General features: G+C 46.6%; 4 protein-coding genes across 10 annotated transcripts; 1 reads left to right on the forward strand and 3 right to left on the reverse strand.

The window, feature by feature from the left end:
- Positions 1-524: 524 nt before the first annotated feature.
- LOC136456890 (uncharacterized) lies at positions 525-4,159 on the reverse strand. Of its 2 annotated transcripts, none has more exons than XM_066456881.1 (4): positions 3,173-4,159; positions 2,662-3,089; positions 2,236-2,539; positions 525-2,090 (listed from the first exon to the last, which is right to left on the reverse strand). In XM_066456881.1, exons 1-4 carry the CDS (start codon positions 3,278-3,280, stop codon positions 798-800), a joined length of 2,133 nt encoding a protein of 710 aa, XP_066312978.1. In that variant the 5' UTR covers positions 3,281-4,159; the 3' UTR covers positions 525-797. The 2 variants fall into 2 exon arrangements, with proteins under 2 accessions (XP_066312978.1, XP_066312977.1); XM_066456880.1 differs by having other exon boundaries at positions 2,647-3,089.
- A 145-nt stretch (positions 4,160-4,304) lies between these two features.
- Positions 4,305-7,757, reverse strand: LOC136456891 (protein BUD31 homolog 1-like). Of its 3 annotated transcripts, none has more exons than XM_066456883.1 (4): positions 7,598-7,757; positions 6,257-6,368; positions 5,973-6,160; positions 4,305-4,688 (listed from the first exon to the last, which is right to left on the reverse strand). In XM_066456883.1, exons 2-4 carry the CDS (start codon positions 6,348-6,350, stop codon positions 4,533-4,535), a joined length of 438 nt encoding a protein of 145 aa, XP_066312980.1. In that variant the 5' UTR covers positions 6,351-6,368; positions 7,598-7,757; the 3' UTR covers positions 4,305-4,532. The 3 variants fall into 3 exon arrangements, with proteins under 3 accessions (XP_066312980.1, XP_066312982.1, XP_066312981.1); XM_066456885.1 differs by lacking the exon at positions 7,598-7,757 and adding an exon at positions 7,167-7,189; XM_066456884.1 differs by lacking the exon at positions 7,598-7,757 and adding an exon at positions 6,907-7,109.
- Positions 7,758-8,447: 690 nt separating this feature from the next.
- LOC136459482 (WD repeat-containing protein ATCSA-1-like) lies at positions 8,448-11,858 on the forward strand. 4 transcript variants are annotated; one of them, XM_066459330.1, is made up of 9 exons: positions 8,448-8,811; positions 9,025-9,269; positions 9,372-9,531; positions 9,616-9,791; positions 10,486-10,723; positions 10,870-11,024; positions 11,112-11,201; positions 11,276-11,347; positions 11,491-11,858. In XM_066459330.1, exons 1-9 carry the CDS (start codon positions 8,475-8,477, stop codon positions 11,542-11,544), a joined length of 1,527 nt encoding a protein of 508 aa, XP_066315427.1. In that variant the 5' UTR covers positions 8,448-8,474; the 3' UTR covers positions 11,545-11,858. The 4 variants fall into 4 exon arrangements, with proteins under 4 accessions (XP_066315427.1, XP_066315428.1, XP_066315429.1 ...); XM_066459331.1 differs by having other exon boundaries at positions 10,489-10,723; positions 11,491-11,855; XM_066459332.1 differs by having other exon boundaries at positions 8,526-8,811; positions 9,012-9,269; positions 11,491-11,853.
- An 859-nt stretch (positions 11,859-12,717) lies between these two features.
- LOC136461186 (uncharacterized) lies at positions 12,718-15,896 on the reverse strand. The gene is made up of 4 exons (XM_066460590.1): positions 15,802-15,896; positions 14,581-14,753; positions 13,802-13,848; positions 12,718-13,717 (listed from the first exon to the last, which is right to left on the reverse strand). The coding sequence occupies exons 1-4, from the start codon at positions 15,894-15,896 to the stop codon at positions 13,079-13,081; spliced, it is 954 nt and encodes a 317-aa protein (XP_066316687.1). The 3' UTR covers positions 12,718-13,078.
- Positions 15,897-16,305: the final 409 nt, after the last annotated feature.

A 16,305-nucleotide genomic window follows, 5' to 3' on the forward strand; every position in this document is an offset into this window, starting at 1 on the left:
GACAAGGCTGACACGAGCATTCGCGCGGGATGGCCGGGCACGCACGGTTGAATGGGTAATCCTCCAAGCACGATCCACCTAACCACCTTGACGCCAAAGCCAAACGCACGCGTCGCACGGCAGGGGGGACCGCTGTGGCTACAGTCCCCCAGCCTAAAATCCTGATTCTAGCGTGCGTCCTCTTGCGAATGCCAGCGGAGCGCAAGCAGTCAAACGGGCATGGAAGCTGGCGAGCGGCACGCTGGCCGGCACCCGCACGCGCCACGCACGGATCGGAATTGTGCGTGACAAGCGGATGATGACTTTGAGGCAGGGCGGTGGTCGCGATGATAACGGCTGGGGGTGGCTGGCCTTGGTGGCGGCAGGGCAGCACGCTTGCCACTCCCAACATCATCATGTCATGTGTGTATGGGCTGGACAAAAAGGTTAGTGAGGCTGCTCCAGGACGCAAGCAGCCGCAAGCAGCGTACTCACATCATGAGCGACACTGGAGTGCAGCAAAACCAGAGACCAATTCGGCCGAAGGTGTCGACACTAGTCAGTGGGGGCAAATTTATCATTGCTGATCTGTCTGTAAACAAAAGCTATAGCTGCTGCTTAACTAGTGCTCAACGTACTTCTACGCTATACATACTCCTTTACCAAACTACAGGTTGAACTTATCAGCCTAGCTTATCAGCTATGGTACAGTATTTTTCCTTCACAACAAATCAGCAAACAATACTTTTCAGCCTAGCTTTTCAGCGAAGCGAACAGGCCTAAGAAATCAACGGAAGATGTATGTCGTACTTAAAAACTTACAACATCCACTTATTAGAGATGGTGCAATCGATACCCCGCTGCATGAACAGATCTGCATCTGCAAGAGCCGTTCCTCTATTCAGATCCTGAAGTCCTGGAATTCCAGAAAGGAAAGGAGTACTTCCAGTCCCAACTGCAAAATCTGGTGTTGGCACGCTGATACACCTACCAGAAGCAAGCACCGAGAGAAGTGCAGAAGCCTGAAGATCAATTCCCTGCCTTGATGGGAACCCAGAACCATCACCGGAAATCGACGGAACTAATGTCGCGGCACCACAAGAAGCAGCAGTGTTGCTGAAAATGCTCCTGGCATGGCGAGCCCCTGCTCCCAGACTAAACCCTGAACCACAGGCAGTACCTGAGAACATCTTCTCATCCACTGGAAACGAGTCTATGGGCAACAGGAATAGACCGGGAGTGCCGACGGGGATCTTCATGTAATCCTCGATCTCCTTGCGGTAATCGTCGCCTGGCGCTGGGAGCGCCAGCATCTCCTCACGAGGAGGGCTCGAGCTGCTTGATTTCTCTACATTTGAAGTGGCAGCGTCGTCCAGCGTCGAATCCTCCCTGTCCCTTTCATGGTAATCCTCTGGTGCCGGGAGCGCCAGCATCTCCTGAAGTGCTGGACTTGAACCGCTGAGCTTTTCACCATACGAGTCTTCGTCGTCATCGTTGGCCGGCAGGTCGTCGTACTCTCTGTGCTCATCTCCGGGCGCCGGGAGCGCCAGGGTCACCTGGCTGGGAGGAACTGGCTTGCTCAGCCTGGCGCTCAGGGATATCCTGGCGCGTTGAAGCGCCTGCAGGACACTCTCTATGTGTGCAATGCTGCATGACGGCGGTGGATACGACGACTGTGTGTCAAGCTGGCTGTCTGTGCAGTCATGGAACTGTGACGAGCTCCAGTCGGTGACCTTGCTGTTGAGGGTGTCACTCGATGGGCTCCCATCTGATGGTGCTCTGATGACGGCGTCGTGCTTAGGAGACCGAGCATTCGTACTGTAGCCTGAATCGCCGTCAGATATTTGGTCTCCGCGGTCTTGATCTTGCCTTGTGACTGTGCTGTCGTTGGAGCTTTCTGGTGCTGAAATGGAAGATGTTTGAGCACAACCATGATCGGGCTCTTCGTTTGCTTCACCTTCACGCCGCCGGGCACCGTTTTGGGGCGATTCTGAAAGGGAACCCTTCTGCAGACGTTCAGCAGTCGGGTTGTTGGTGCTGGCGAGGTTTTTCACATTTGATTTAGCCCCTGCATCTGTCTGATATGCCTTATTCTTTCGCTCCATGTCACCCTGAAATTTGTAAACACAGAAGCACGTGGGTAAAGTGATGTGCACGTTTTACAACGATGCACATATACAGTGTACTGTAGTGGCAACTAAGAGCAAAAGAACATAATTCAACAGTACTACAAAAATTAAATTTTCAGTTGCTTACCTTGTTTGCATTCCTGTTCTCGCTGTACTGCTTCTCCCACTCCCTCTGAGCTTTCTCCTCTTCCTCGTACTGCCCTATCAGCTCGGCCTGCCTCTCCAGCACCCTCTCCATCTCCCCATCCTCCTCGTACCTGATCACGTACTGGACGCCACCACCACCGGCCCCTGAACTCCGCTCATCGCCACCCACCTCGCCGTCCATGTCAGCCTGGCCATCGTCCGTGAAATCCGACCCGTCTTGCCGACCTTTCTGACTCCCCCCGCCCCCGTCGTCATCTTCCGTTGCCACCGACCTGCTGACATTGCTGAACACAGAAGCGCACGACCGCACCCTGTCAGGTAAGAAGACAGACCGAAGATGGACAAAGAGTGACATGTGCAATTCGACGTTGGCTCCGGTTTATGGCAGCACCTCAGCTCCACCCGCCTCTTGTTCTTGCGGCACGACTGCCCCACTCGGTACTTGGGCGAGGAATCGGAGGAGGAGAGCAGGTAGAAGTAGCTCCGCCTGTGCCTCTGCTTGAGCTGCCTGACCTTGCGCGGGCTCACGCTTCGGCCTTTCCACGAAAGGCCGCCGGGCTGGGCCGTCCCGGACAGCGCGTCCTCCGCCTCGCCCTTGGTTGCCGATGGCTCCTCCCCCTCCACCTCCCCGGTGGCGCCGGCCGTGTCGCCGCGCCTCTTGCCGTTGTCCTCCTCGCCGCTGTCCTGGCCAGAGTCGTCGGAGTCGTCGGCCACGTCCGAGAGGTGGCCGCCAAAGCCCTGGGACTCCAGGACGGCGAGCACCTCGGCGGCCGCCCGCTCCGCCTGCCGCCTCTGCGCCGTCACCGCCCGGACCTGCTCCTCCAGCTCCGCGACCTGAAAGCGACGCACACAACACAATCAATGCCGTCGACGTCAGAGGCAGTCCGCGCACGAGCGATGGGCGTGTCGACACGTACCCTCTTGACGAGCTCGTCCGCGCGCTCCTTGGCGGCGCGGGACACGGACCGCTCGGAGAGCAGCCGCGCGCGGAGGAAGTCGACGGTCATGGCCATGGAGTCCGCCATCTGCCCCGCGCGCGGCCGGCGGCCGCTAGCGCGCTACCGCACTGTTGCCGCGCGCACGAAGGGCCAGGCCACACGCCCACACTACACAAGTGAATCAACTGAGTTAGTCCCCAGGGGACGCGGCGCTCACTCACAGTCACATCACATGCCGGCGCGGCGCGGGCGCCTCGACCTCTTGCGCTTGTGCGGCGGCGGCCCCCCGGTCTGTCCATTTGCATTAAAAAAAAGAGGAACCGCTCGGTTTCCTGGGAGGAGCACGCGACGCAACAGGCCACCGACGCGCGGTAGTTACACTCGCCCCGGGTTGACACATGCACGCCGGTCGCACGCACGAGGACCATCAGCAACCGACTTACTGAGACGCCCTCCCGCAACGGTACGTCGCGCTGCGCCGTCGGTTTGCAAGCGCGACGCCTCACCTACTCGACGCGGGTCCAGTAGGCGGCCGGAGGCCGGTGGCAGCAATGGCACAGACAGTATCACGTGTTGGCATCTTACGGGCTGTACGCCTGTACCCCAGGAGTTGTTGTTTAGGTACGTGCTGAATCTGTCCAGACGCCATCGCGAGATCCTCCCGTTCTCCACCGTGGGCTGTTTGGACGGACGGGCACGCGTGGTACAGCTCGTCGTGTTTGCGCAACGCGACGCGGGGCCAGCCGAAGCCAACGCCAACGCCCCCGGCTATTGGGATGGAACGGCAACGGCAGGGGAATGATCTGCGAGTCGGACGGCACACGAGCGGCTGGCGGGCCATCCAACTCCGTTTGGAATCTTTTGTTTGACTGCCTCTGCCTGCCAGTGAGTGCCTCGCTTATTTCCAGTTCTGGACTAGAGATTACCGCAGTAGACTAGAGATTACCGCGTCAGTACTTCGTTAAATATCGCGGCTTCCAAAAGACTTCGATAGATATTTTCAAAAAAAAAAAAAGACATCGATGGTTTATTCAAATGAAGGTCAGCTCGTCGAACATAGAACCGGGGGTGGGTTCATAAATATTGATGATAAAAAAAGGCAATTAACAGACTTATAAAGAATGCAAAAGCGCTACTAATTTAACGCAAGGATTTGTGGCACGAGAAATCATCATAGTACATAACAGTTGGAAACATCCAAACGTCAGGAACCTTAGCCTTCCCCACTAGTTACCACAATACATTCATGCTAATCACCGCAGCCGATCCATGCTCACGAGACATCTCATGTGGTTAGGTTGCGATGATGAGTCGTAAGCCCAACAGCATGATGACAAGATTAGTCACCGCTGGCACAACCCCTGCAGCCGCAGTGGACACATTCTATCACCTGCTCCTCCCTCAGATGCTTGGGGACCCGGCAGACACAAGTCGTTGCAAAGTTGTGGTCACGTGTCTGTATGCACCGAAGGCAGCAAAGGCGCTCGTAACCTGGCTGCGAGAGGGCGAAATGTAGTAGTAAGAAATCAGGAAGACAGATTAAGCACAGATGAAAATATATTTCACAGCAGGCAATGCACAGGCACAAACTTGAGGAACATAACCGAATCAAAGCAAAACATTGAAACAGAACAAAGAAACATCAAGGGACTACCCCCAACCTTTTTTTAACATAGAATCTTCAGGTGAAAAAATGGATCTGTTGTAATTTCTTGTAGCTACCAAGTTAATTAACAATAAAATATTTGCCTCAATCACATATAATTAACAAGGTTGAGATGCAACCTAAAATTTTTGAAGTGACTTTTCATTATCTTCAAAAGGTGCAATTTTGACCACTATTTTTCTATGAGTATCTATAATATCTAACAAATGTATGAGATAATACAGGTGCTTCTCATACAAATTTATACAAGATTTTGATGTTCCCAACTAAGTTTTGAAAGCTGGTGGTGTTTCGAAAGTTTTACTGGATTCTCAACGCTGGACTCGCAGGAGACGCTGCACTGGGATCAAGTCTCTTTGTCTGTGACTCATTGCATGAGTGAAAACGTTGCTTCTAATGTTCTGGATGTCTGTGATGAGTGCGAATTTGGCTGTTAGGCCTTTATGTTTGTGGCGGGCGTGCCGTTACACTTGAACCTAAATGTTTGAATGCTTTATGATCAATGAAACGGGGGAAACCTTTTTGTCTAGAAAAGTTTTACTGGATTTTTGTCAAAGCAAAGTATTTGGGACCAGAGGGATTATTTATCTTCAGTTGAACATTTCAGGATACCACTATCCAAATTAAGGGGAACCAAAAGAACATATTGGATGCCTGATAAATTCATTTTCAGTCAACTAAATATACCAGATCCAGCTACTGGTAACATTAGAAATCTCCTATTCAGAAAATAAACAAAAAACAGTGGACTGGACTGCAGCATGCATGACAGTAATGGTTCCAGGTTTCAGTTAGTGGCTCATTCTGGTGCACAGAAAAGCTATACTATGCATCAGTAGCTACTGCAATCTACCATGTAAGCTATATAAATCTCACAAATTTAGAAAACCGAAGTGCAATAGTAAGATATCTATAATGCAATTTGCACGTACAATGTCTACAGAATACTTCCACTAAACAAATCTACCAACTTATAGCAGAATATATGGAAGATTAACATGCCTCCCTCCCTCCCACCCTCACCCCCAAAAGAACAGGATGTTGTGGAGAGAAAAAATCAAACAAACTGAGCAGTAGACCATGCACAACAAATATGGAACCAAGGATACTTACCTTTTTCCACTTTGCAATCAGGTTACGGTCTGCATAACCCTGGTCCAGGCAAAACTCATAAAGCTCCTGTGATATCTCCTTCCTTCTGTAGTAAAGATCATATATGTAGCGGCTCCTTTGATGAGAAATACGGAAAATAGGCCAAACAGCTTCACACTTTCTCTTCCCATCATGTGGATCATTTTCAGCTGCATGAGGACATAGCATTAGTAACAACCCTGTGCTAGCAAATAACAACTGACATCAGTAGTGAGTGCCTCAAATGAATAACCATCTGTGCATACCTTCTCTCATTTTCGCATCCAACTCACGGATTGTTGGTTCAATAAGCTCCCATCCTTCAGGATACTTGACACGGCTTGTTTTTATCTTAGGCATGCTTCCTCAATGAATGTCCTGGGAACATGTAAATGGAGTAAGAAAAAGGACGAACATAATACTTATGTAAACATAATATTCAATAAATCATAAAAGTCAAATGCTATTGCACTGATTAAAGTCAAATGCTATTGCATATGCTATTGCTACCCAATACCTCTCAAGTATATGAAACTGAGGGGCTTTACATAAGGAAACAGTACTATATGCTACATAAGACAAGGAAACATCCATAATGACACCGCACTAGGGGGCGATGCACCGCCATGGCTTAATGCCAACTACACATGCTCAGCCCTAATTCACAAACAACAATCACAACCTGAAGGTCGAGGCTCCAAATCGTAAGACTCGCTAACGTCACAATCTAGGATAGTACCAAAACCCTAAGGGCGTACTCGATGCGGGGCTGGGGTTTCAACCACGAAAATTTATGGAATGGAAACCAAACAAATCGCGGATGTGCTGCATCCATCCCAGCAAAAGAAAGATTTCGCAGAACAGAAACGCAATCTTATCTTAGAGACATGCATCGAATCGGGGTAGGGTTTCTTACGAACGGAAGGGGAACTCAGTCCAAGTCCGGGCAGATCTCCAATCCACACCAGACCACAATATGAGAGGAGGTGGGTGAAGACGAAGAGGGAGAGGCAGGGCACGCGCCGAGCTCTTTTTTTTAATAAAAAAAATCTCGCTAAGGTTTCGCTTTTGCGGAACGGAAGCGGAAGAAGGCGGGGTCTGACTGTCTGTGATCGGCCTAGATGACGGTCAGGGTCTCTGGGAGGCTTCGTTTGGCAGTGAGGGATCAGTACTCACGTGGTAGACAACTCACGTGGGGATTGGGTGATCCCCTGCCCTCCACCCGATCCCCACCCACACCTGGTGCTCTAATCCCTTGAATCCCGTTAGTCATTTTTGGATGCAAATCATTGCTCGTCAACACGCTTCCCCGCTACGGACACGCTTCACCGATGCCGTCGCCGCCGCGGTGTACCCAAACAGTGGCGGATGCACGATGCGGGATAAGGTGGGCTAAAACAATAGAGATGTTGATTTGTACGAAGATTTAATGGTGAAATCGCTTTTGCTACAGTAATTAGGCTTGAAATCAAGAAATTAGGGGCGTTGGAGCCCCCCAGCCCCCCCTGTGGATCCGCCGCTGTACCCAAACCCTAACAAGGGAAACCGGGTGAGGAGAAGGGGATGGAGGTGGGGATGAGGCCGAGGAGGAGACGGAGGCCACGTACCTGTATCAAGCGCGAGCGGTGGTGGCTCCCTCGCCGGCAGACCTGGCGGCGGAGTCGCGGTCGGGAGCGGTGGCGGAGTCGCTGCGGGAGCGCCGGAGCGAGACGACTCGCGCGAGTCGCGAGAGCAAGCGACGCGAATTCCCGGCCTCGGGTGAGGATATTTCTTTCTCCCTTGGATCGGCTTGGGTGGAGCGGGTTTTTCTCCAACCCGACGTCACCCAAATGCAATTTTTGTGCATCCACGTGGGTGGACCCCCGGCGTGGGTTGGCTTCCATGGGAGGCCGGGATCCACTGTAATCCCCTCCGATCCAAGGCTATCCAAACGAAGCCGGAAAGGGGAAGGGGAAGAAGGGGAAGAAGGGGAAAAGGTGGTGTCTGTGTTCCAATGAAGTTTGGGCCGACCGTGGTGCAAAGAAGCTGCTGGACTGGACTTGCTTTGTGGCCTTTGTAGCAGGGATGAAAACAAATTCGATACGGACGGATATCACCGATATTATATTTGTTTTCATATTTTTCTCTGGATTCGGATTCGAATATGGATAGTGTCAACTATGTCGGATAAGATACGATTGGATATCGATATCATAAATATGCGATTTGAGCATTCGGATACGGATACGGTATCGGATGTTGGATATCCGAATTCAGATACGGACAGATCTCAATCCTTCTCAATAGATTCAGTTTAGAATACGGTCGGAAAATATCCGTACCATTTGAATCTCTACTTTCTAGTCTAGTCGTAAAAATTTGGGACTCCGCTTTCGCGAACGATGACGTCTTCGAATCGTTATGGCTGTGGGGCGTGACCTCCTCTTGCGCGACTTGCCAAACAAATCCATCGGAATCAGGATCCGGATATAACCGCCGATTTTAATGGAAGCTAAGCTTCCTAGCGTAACAGCTGATCCCTTCCAAACCGGTCAGCGCAGTAACCAAACATCCGGACGCGTATACCGTCGCCACGCGCGCGCCGCTGGTTCGCCGCCGCGCGGTCGACGCCGCAGAGGCAGAAGGCACCCCGGGAGCGCAGGGGGGCGCCGCAGACGCAGAAGGCTCGATGTGGTTGGAGGAGGTGAGGGGGAGGGAGCGCGGGGAGCTGCGCGCCCGGCGGTTCGAGGCCAGCGCCCGGGCGCGCCGCGCGGCCTCGCTCGCGCTCTCCAACCGCAAGGAGTTCGCCACCCCGCACCACGGCGCCGTCAACTCGCTCCAGGTCCCTCTTCTTCTTCCTCTTCTCCCCCTTGCCGCTATTAGATTCTTAACTACTGCAACCACGGCCTCAAACAAAACTGATTTATCTGCTAATCTCATCGAGAAGCACATCAATTTACATTTGCCATCGAATCACGGGGTCCTTGTTATGCAATGTGTGAGTCGCGTTTGCTGGTGTTTATAATCTGACCATATGGTCAGGTTGATTTGACAGAGGGGAGGTACCTGCTCTCCGGGGCATCGGATGGGTCGGCCGCTGTGTTCGATGTGTGGAACGCGACGGAATACGAAGCCGGGTTCATAGCGAAGCACAGGAACATACTGCTTGTGGACAAGCAACACCAGAATGGCCACAGGTTCGCCGTCTCGGCGGCCGTTTGGTATCCTGTGGATACTGGGTTGTTTGTCACAGCATCCTTTGACCAGTATGTCAAAGTTTGGGATACCAATTCGACTCAAGTATGTGCCTGCATTCTCAGTTACCCATCTTTCTCTGTTTCCTTCCCCTGTTTCGTGATCCTGGATGTTCTGATTTTTGTGTGCACTATTTTGTTTTCTCAGGTCGTCATGGAATTTAAGATGCCTGGAAAAGTGTACACTGCAGCCATGTCTCCAGTCGCAACAACGCACATGCTCATCGCTACTGGGACCGCAGATGTTCAGGTCCGTCTGTGTGACATTGCTTCTGGAGCCTTTACCCACACGTTGTCAGGTCATCGTGGTTAGTTTCTTTGTGCTAATGCAGTGATGAAAATATGCTTGTTTTTCTTGTATGGTACCTTCTTATCTCCGCCCATCATCTTAGATGGCATCATGTCTTTGGAGTGGTCTGCCTCAAGTGAGTGGATTTTGATGAGTGGTGGCTGTGATGGGGCAATACGTTTTTGGGACATTAGACGAGCTGGATGCTTTCGGGTTCTGGATCAATCACGGTCTCAACTTGGAAAGAGGCCTCCTCTTGTTAAAAGTGCTGTAGAGAATGTATGTTCACTCTCTCTGTTATTACCATTTGTTTTTGTATTTGTAATTATTTCTCGAGAGTATTTGGTCAGAGAAAGGTACTCCCTCCATTCCAAATTATAAGTCTTTCTAGCTTTTCTAGATACATAACTTTTACTATGCATCTAGACATAATCTGTATCTAGGTGAATAGCAAAAACTATGTACCTAGAAAAGCCAGAACAACTTATAATTTGGAACAAAGGGAGTACTAAAGAGCTGCTTACCATCATATGGCGACAATTCTAGAGCTATTAACCTTCAAGTAGTTTACAAAACTCTCTGTTATATTGGGTTCGATAGCATTGAAGTTTCAGCATATGTAGATAGCCTTACAGTGCTCTAATATTGCTATATTCTTTACTGCACCTGAGATAAATTGAATATTTGATACTCCCTCCTTCCCAAAAAGAATGTAACTCTCACTTTTCGAGTTGTCAAACAGTTTTAAGTTTGAACAAATCTGTACAAAAATTACTGACATTTTTGGTACCTAATAAGTATGATTAGAATAAACATGGAATATATTTTCATAGTATTACCTATTTGAAGTCATAAATGTAAATACTATTTTCTATAAACATAGTCAAACTTAAGGAAGTTTGGCTCAATACAAACCTAGAATTGCATCCTTTTTGGACCGAGGTAGTAAATCATATACATTTTTTTACTAAAGCAGGATCACACAGATTCCTTAGGACCTTCACCTTCCACAAGGAGCTCAGCTCAGAAAAGGGCAGGCATTTCTAAGAAGAGCTCACAGGCTTTGCGCAAAATTCAAAACCTAACACATGGACAGATGCAACAGAGATTGCATCCCGGTTTGTCATCCAGTCAAAACCGTGCTACAGCTCATTATGGTGCTGTTACTGGATTACGAACTACTACAGATGGGATGTACCTTCTTAGCTCAGGTAAGTGAATTTAAGTTATACTATTTTGAACACATTGCTGCTTGTTGCATGCCAGCTATTGACATAGTGTCCTATAAGCATTACTATGCGATAATATTTTCAGTAGTAAAGCTGTTACTAAGACAGGTATTATCCCTTCTCTGTAGGATCTGATTCTCGTTTAAGACTGTGGGATATCGATTCAGGCTGCAATACTCTGGTCAATTTTGAAGCTATGCGATTGCAGACAGGCAAGCCATTACAATTAGCTGTCACTGAGGATCCTTCACTTGTATTTGTTCCATGTATGGCAAGCATCAAGGTGCGTTCCTGACTTCCTGTTTTCTAGTTTGCCAGTTTGCTGAAGCATTCTTGAGGTTCACATTTCACCGTTGTTATATATGTTTAGGCATATAATTTATGGTCTGGTACAACATTTCGAACATTCCGAGGTCACTATGAACTTGTGAATTGCTGCTACTATAGTGAACAGGACCAAGTAAGTTTGCGTGTTTACTGTCAATGTGTTGAGAGTTTCAATAGGACTCCATTTCTAAGTGTTCAGGAATGCAGGAACTTTACACTGGCGGCAACGACAGGCAAATTCTTGTGTGGTCTCCATCAACTCCAGCTTTTACTGAGATGGTATATCATCTATCCGTTATTTCCCTGCAAGCCCTTTTTGTGTGGTTGCCTGGCTAACTCTATTGTCTAACAGTTGTGAGCAAGAATATGGCATAGGTTTTAGACAAATTCCTTGAATCTTGACACTAGTAAAACTCTTACAGGAAGATGATGACAAGACCCTTTCAGGAGCTGACGAGGATAACTGGAGCGACTAAGAAACATGTTCCTTCTTCCCTGGAACCGGGAGGACTACTTGTATATACTGACATTGATGTTAGTGATAACAAATAACATGTCGAGGTTGTTAGCTCTTGTTAGCAGCCCCTATATGCTGTATTGACTTGGTATATTTTCGAAAATATTGTACATTACCATGTGAAATTTTGACAGATCATTGAATAATTTGTAGATTTACCTCATGAGGATAGAGGGATGTTGGGGCCTCACTAAAATGTTATTTGGCCCTGGAGCATTGTTTTCTTCACTTCGTAGATGTTTATGTGTATTAATGCTTTACCCAAAAGTAAGAAAATTCCTTTGAGCAAATAGGCAGAAGTGTAGCCTTAGGCTATGTTTGATTCAGCTTCTGAAAAGTGATTTTGCTGCCAAAAAGTAGAAAGTCAATGAAACGGTCTTTTTCAGAAGCAGCTGTTTTCGCGTAGTACAAACTTTCGCAACACTTTACACCGTGCTTTTGGCTTTCAGCTTTTGTCTTTTCCAAATGCATGGAAATATAGAAGCATTTTACAACTGTTTCAAGGAAGATAAAGAGATGGGTGGGTTTTATATAGTTTAACCAAACAGACTACAACAATTTTTTCACAGCTTATAGCTCACAACAAATTTTTTCAGAGACTCTTAGAATATCAGAAGCTTGTCTAAAATTGCCGAAAAGTTAGCCTTCTATGATAATATTGGTAATAATCTGGCAAAGGGGGATTATTTAGGAGTAGGCTCCACGGACAATGGGGATGGAATAGCTGTTGGATGGTTAAGACATCACGTCTTTAGACATAAAGGACACGAGTTTTTTGTACCCCATGTCTACTTTTTTTTTTGAAACATTTTAGATAGTTTTGGTAGATGAAAAGGGGATTGTGAGAGCAGACATTCCTTTAGAAGGGTAGAATCCAAATATAGTGTTGAACAAGTAGGCCTAACTGTTGTTGCATAAGACCATAAGTTCAGAAGGCAAAGCTCAGAACAAGTAGCTTGCAAAGCAAAACCGGATCTATTTGAGAATAAACGCTAAGCTCAGAAGATTCAATTTTCCGAAATGAAGCCGAGTGTAGAATAGTGTGTCAGCGCCCATGAATCACATGATCACATCACGAAACTCAGTAGAATAGCGTGTCAGCGTCCATGAACCACGTCAGGAAACCAGACTCTCGAGCAATATGGCATTATTATTTCCTCCCGAATGCATCGGGAAATCATGTTCTGTTCACATCCTCACGGGAACAGTTACACAGAAGATGGAACGCCACCAGGCTTATTCCAAAGCTCAGCTTCGCATGCACTGGCACTACCGCAACTATCAGAACCAGACTTTCATACCCAATGTATTCAGAAATCACAACCTAAGGGCTTCAATTCTAAGATGCAAAGGCCTATTGCATCGGCTCTCTTCTATAGTTATGCACAGCTAAGCCAACCACCCTCAGTGACCCGGTCAAAAGTAGCACAAAAGAATAGAGTAGAACCTACCACCATCTGTGTTACAGGCCTCTGTTTCTCTTGCACTCTTCTTCAGATCCTCTGGCATCGTATGATGCCTGCAGCACCTCCATAGCACAGCCATCTCTCGCTACCTTTGTTCATGTTCCATCGCACTTGATGCAAAGCAACAGAATTCGGAGGGATGACTTTAAGGTCTTTAGGGGATTCACCACCCTTGCTGTTCCATGTTCCATCATTCTCTTCCTTTGTAGGACTGGCTAAAATTATTGCACCGGCTCCTTGTTCTTCACTGTGTCCATCGTCTTGATCATCACCAGATTCTGTGTTTACCATGCCTGCTGCTTGTTCTTCACTGTGTCCATCATCTCGATCACCGTCAAGTTCTTGATTTACAGCGCTTGCTCCTTGCTCTTCGCTTCGTCCATCATCTTGATCGTCATGAACTTCTGGATTTACAGCGTCACTGTTTCCTGTGGGGGAGTTGAGCTGACATGTCAGCAGGCCAGTGACATCGCTTGTAGCGAGGGCCTGAACTATATTTTGGCATGGTTTTGAACTCCTTTTGGTCACCACAGGAACATTTGGTAATGGAGATGTTTGCAGCCTGCTGCCAATCTTAATATTTTCTCCCTCCTCTGATAATGATCCAGAGAGGAAATAAGGAACACGGTTACGCCCAGGTTCTTTATCCCAGAACCTCGAATTAAGCTACAGCAAGTTAAATATTTGCTTAGAACACTGCAACTCAGAACGACAAGAAATGTAGTTCATGATATCAACTAGAAAGTTCACCTGGAAGTACACAGTAGTACCATCTGCCCCACAGTAAGCCGCACAACCTGGACATCAGCAAACAAATATTATGAATTTAAGGACCACTACAAGCATTTGACACCTTGAGGCAAAGCAGAAGTTACTGCATAATCAGGAAACGATCTAGGACTGATACTAAAAGAAGATAAGTTGCCACTGTTTTGGAAAGCGTCTGGAGGCAGTGTATATTAATAAACTGGTAGGGGTCGATCAGGAAAATCTCAAAGCTGCATCCACCTTTATGTCTGGTAGTGATGTCAGTTAAGATGGATACTTTCTGGTGTGACGGTTTTTCTCATGTAAGCTACTGATCCCAGCTCTTTTTTTCTGTTTCATACAACACCTTTCAGACTTGTAAAAAATTCTCTCTTCTGCCATAGTGATCCAAGTTGCAGGGTGGATCATCCATTAAATTTTCTAAAAAATCTACAGACCCACTATCATCCATTGAACTATGTATCAACTATCAAATTGCAAACTAATAATTTCATGAGAAACAAAACCAGTAATTACTACTAGCAAAGTTCTGCAGGAAGATCTGCTTAAATTTCTATTAGCAACAAGTCCATCTTTGAAATTTAGATCAAACACATGTGATATCGATATTTTAAGTCATTGTTTATTTTACATGGTAATCTCTCCCTCATTGGATTTTAGACTCCAAAGTGACTGCTGCTACATAGGAACTTTGCTACCCGGTAGTCAGAACCATTGGGCAGGATATGGACAGTGGCTATGAGAATGATACTGAAACACACCTGTAGGTTCTGAGGCATGGACACTCCAAATCAAATATTCTGACAACTGATAAGTTACAACACCCTGAGTTTTTGTTCCGGCAAATGGCCTTCCAGTGGCTGGAACATCATTTGCAATCCGAGGCAAGCTTAGAAACTTCAATGTACCATCTTCCAGTGAGATAACGATCCCCCTGAAAACAATCAGTCATAAATATAAGTATATAACATTAGCTTCAAAATTCTAGTAATAACGACAGGGGAAAAATCAGTAGCCTGTACATATAAACAGAAATGTGATCAAGATGTGGGTAAACAACTTTTAATATGCCATTCTTTAATGTTGCTTCTGAATTCTGACCAAATGACATGCCTCATATGGACTCCCTATGTCTAATAAAGTGTTTCTCCAGATAAAAAGTGCTTGCTGGCCAAATCAAATCCACAGCGAATAAGATAAACCAATAAGAGTAGGCTAAGTACCTCCTATTTTTTTTTCAAGCAAACTATAATATCGATACCTAAGTAAGAAATCAAAAGAGGATTTGTTCCATTCACATGCTCTCTATCCAACGGCATTGAATACAAAGATGCCCTACTACATCAAACAATAAAACATGCTAACTAGGTTATCAAATGCTTGCATGAGATAGAAGATCCACATAGGAATAAAATTTAGGTGATGATTCACCTAGATTCCAGAGTACACGCGAAGGGAAAAAAATACAGACAATGAACTTTATGTTATCACATTATATTTTGTCTATGGACAACAATTAGTGATCTTGTGGGCTGTGAGTTAGGTCAACAACCTTGGAAGAATTTTAAGTTCCTGTCCAACAAAGGGGGCAAGTATTGGATGATATGTAATATAAGGTGCACGGGCGTGCAAAAGGATGTTTAAAAACATGTAAACAATGCAAACTCAAAAGGTTATAATACGTTGAGAAGCGTCAAGAAAAACTAGTTATCTAGACCGAGAAGATTCTTTAGCAAGCTAACAGGAACAGCATGACCCATATATTGCAAACATCATGACACAACTAAATCCATTTTGCAATCTATTTCAACTGCATTTTAGTTTTCAACAATGACCTGCATTTACCTAAGCAGAAAAACAACCTAAATGCGATCAGTGCCTACAGAGAACAAAGACAAATAAAACTGTCTATACAAGCAAAGCAAATTTTGTACCAAATTGTTTTATTTACTGATGTAATCTGTATTGGAACTAAGTATTACCTTCCATCCTTTAGCCAATGAAGACTTAATACAGCCTTTGGAGCAGTAGTTAGCTCCCAAAGAGGACGGTATGGATCTCTGCAGAAGTGATTCATGTCATGAAAAATTAGTAATCAAATATCACAGTTCAGTGAAATAAGAAAGGACATTCACAAATGCATGCTCACACAAATGTCATAGAGCAAGAGAGAGAGATCAAAACTGAAACGAATGTACTGAACCAAACACTTAAATTATTGTGAAAAGATGATGAAAAAACTAGATGGGTGGCAAGGAAGTGCCTTAACCATCGGGGGTAGACCAATTTTGCTCAACTCCAGTTTGAGAAGTTTCCCAACTTATCCTATTTCCATGCATTTATTACTTCCTAAAAGACTACAACCGTCATTTAAAGAATGGATAAAACAAGAAAAAGATTTCTCTTGCAAGGGGGAAAAATGGTTTAGAAATCACTTGTTAAAGGGGCCAAGATAATCAGACCTAAAAAGAAAAGTGGTCTGGGTG

The sequence above is a fragment of the Miscanthus floridulus genome, chromosome 6, assembly GCF_019320115.1.
Source record: "Miscanthus floridulus cultivar M001 chromosome 6, ASM1932011v1, whole genome shotgun sequence".
Taxonomy (NCBI): Eukaryota; Viridiplantae; Streptophyta; class Magnoliopsida; order Poales; family Poaceae; genus Miscanthus; species Miscanthus floridulus.

Coding starts and splice junctions, on each gene's coding strand:
- LOC136461186 (XM_066460590.1), bottom strand. CDS start 15,896: ATGAATCACTTCTGCAGAGATCCATACCGTCCTCTTTGGGAGCTAACT. Junction 13,849..14,580: donor CCATGCCTCAGAACCTACAG/GTGTGTTTCAGT, acceptor GCTGATGTCCAG/GTTGTGCGGCTTACTGTGGG. Junction 13,718..13,801: donor GTACTACTGTGTACTTCCAG/GTGAACTTTCTA, acceptor AACTTGCTGTAG/CTTAATTCGAGGTTCTGGGA.
- LOC136459482 (XM_066459330.1), top strand. CDS start 8,475: ATGGAAGCTAAGCTTCCTAGCGTAACAGCTGATCCCTTCCAAACCGGT. Junction 8,812..9,024: donor GCGCCGTCAACTCGCTCCAG/GTCCCTCTTCTT, acceptor TTGATTTGACAG/AGGGGAGGTACCTGCTCTCC. Junction 9,270..9,371: donor GGGATACCAATTCGACTCAA/GTATGTGCCTGC, acceptor TTGTTTTCTCAG/GTCGTCATGGAATTTAAGAT.
- LOC136456891 (XM_066456883.1), bottom strand. CDS start 6,350: ATGCCTAAGATAAAAACAAGCCGTGTCAAGTATCCTGAAGGATGGGAG. Junction 6,161..6,256: donor GGATGCGAAAATGAGAGAAG/GTATGCACAGAT, acceptor GTCCTCATGCAG/CTGAAAATGATCCACATGAT. Junction 4,689..5,972: donor TGATTGCAAAGTGGAAAAAG/GTAAGTATCCTT, acceptor GCCCTCTCGCAG/CCAGGTTACGAGCGCCTTTG.
- LOC136456890 (XM_066456880.1), bottom strand. CDS start 3,280: ATGGCGGACTCCATGGCCATGACCGTCGACTTCCTCCGCGCGCGGCTG. Junction 2,540..2,646: donor AAGAGGCGGGTGGAGCTGAG/GTGCTGCCATAA, acceptor TTCTGTGTTCAG/CAATGTCAGCAGGTCGGTGG. Junction 2,091..2,235: donor AGAACAGGAATGCAAACAAG/GTAAGCAACTGA, acceptor TACAAATTTCAG/GGTGACATGGAGCGAAAGAA.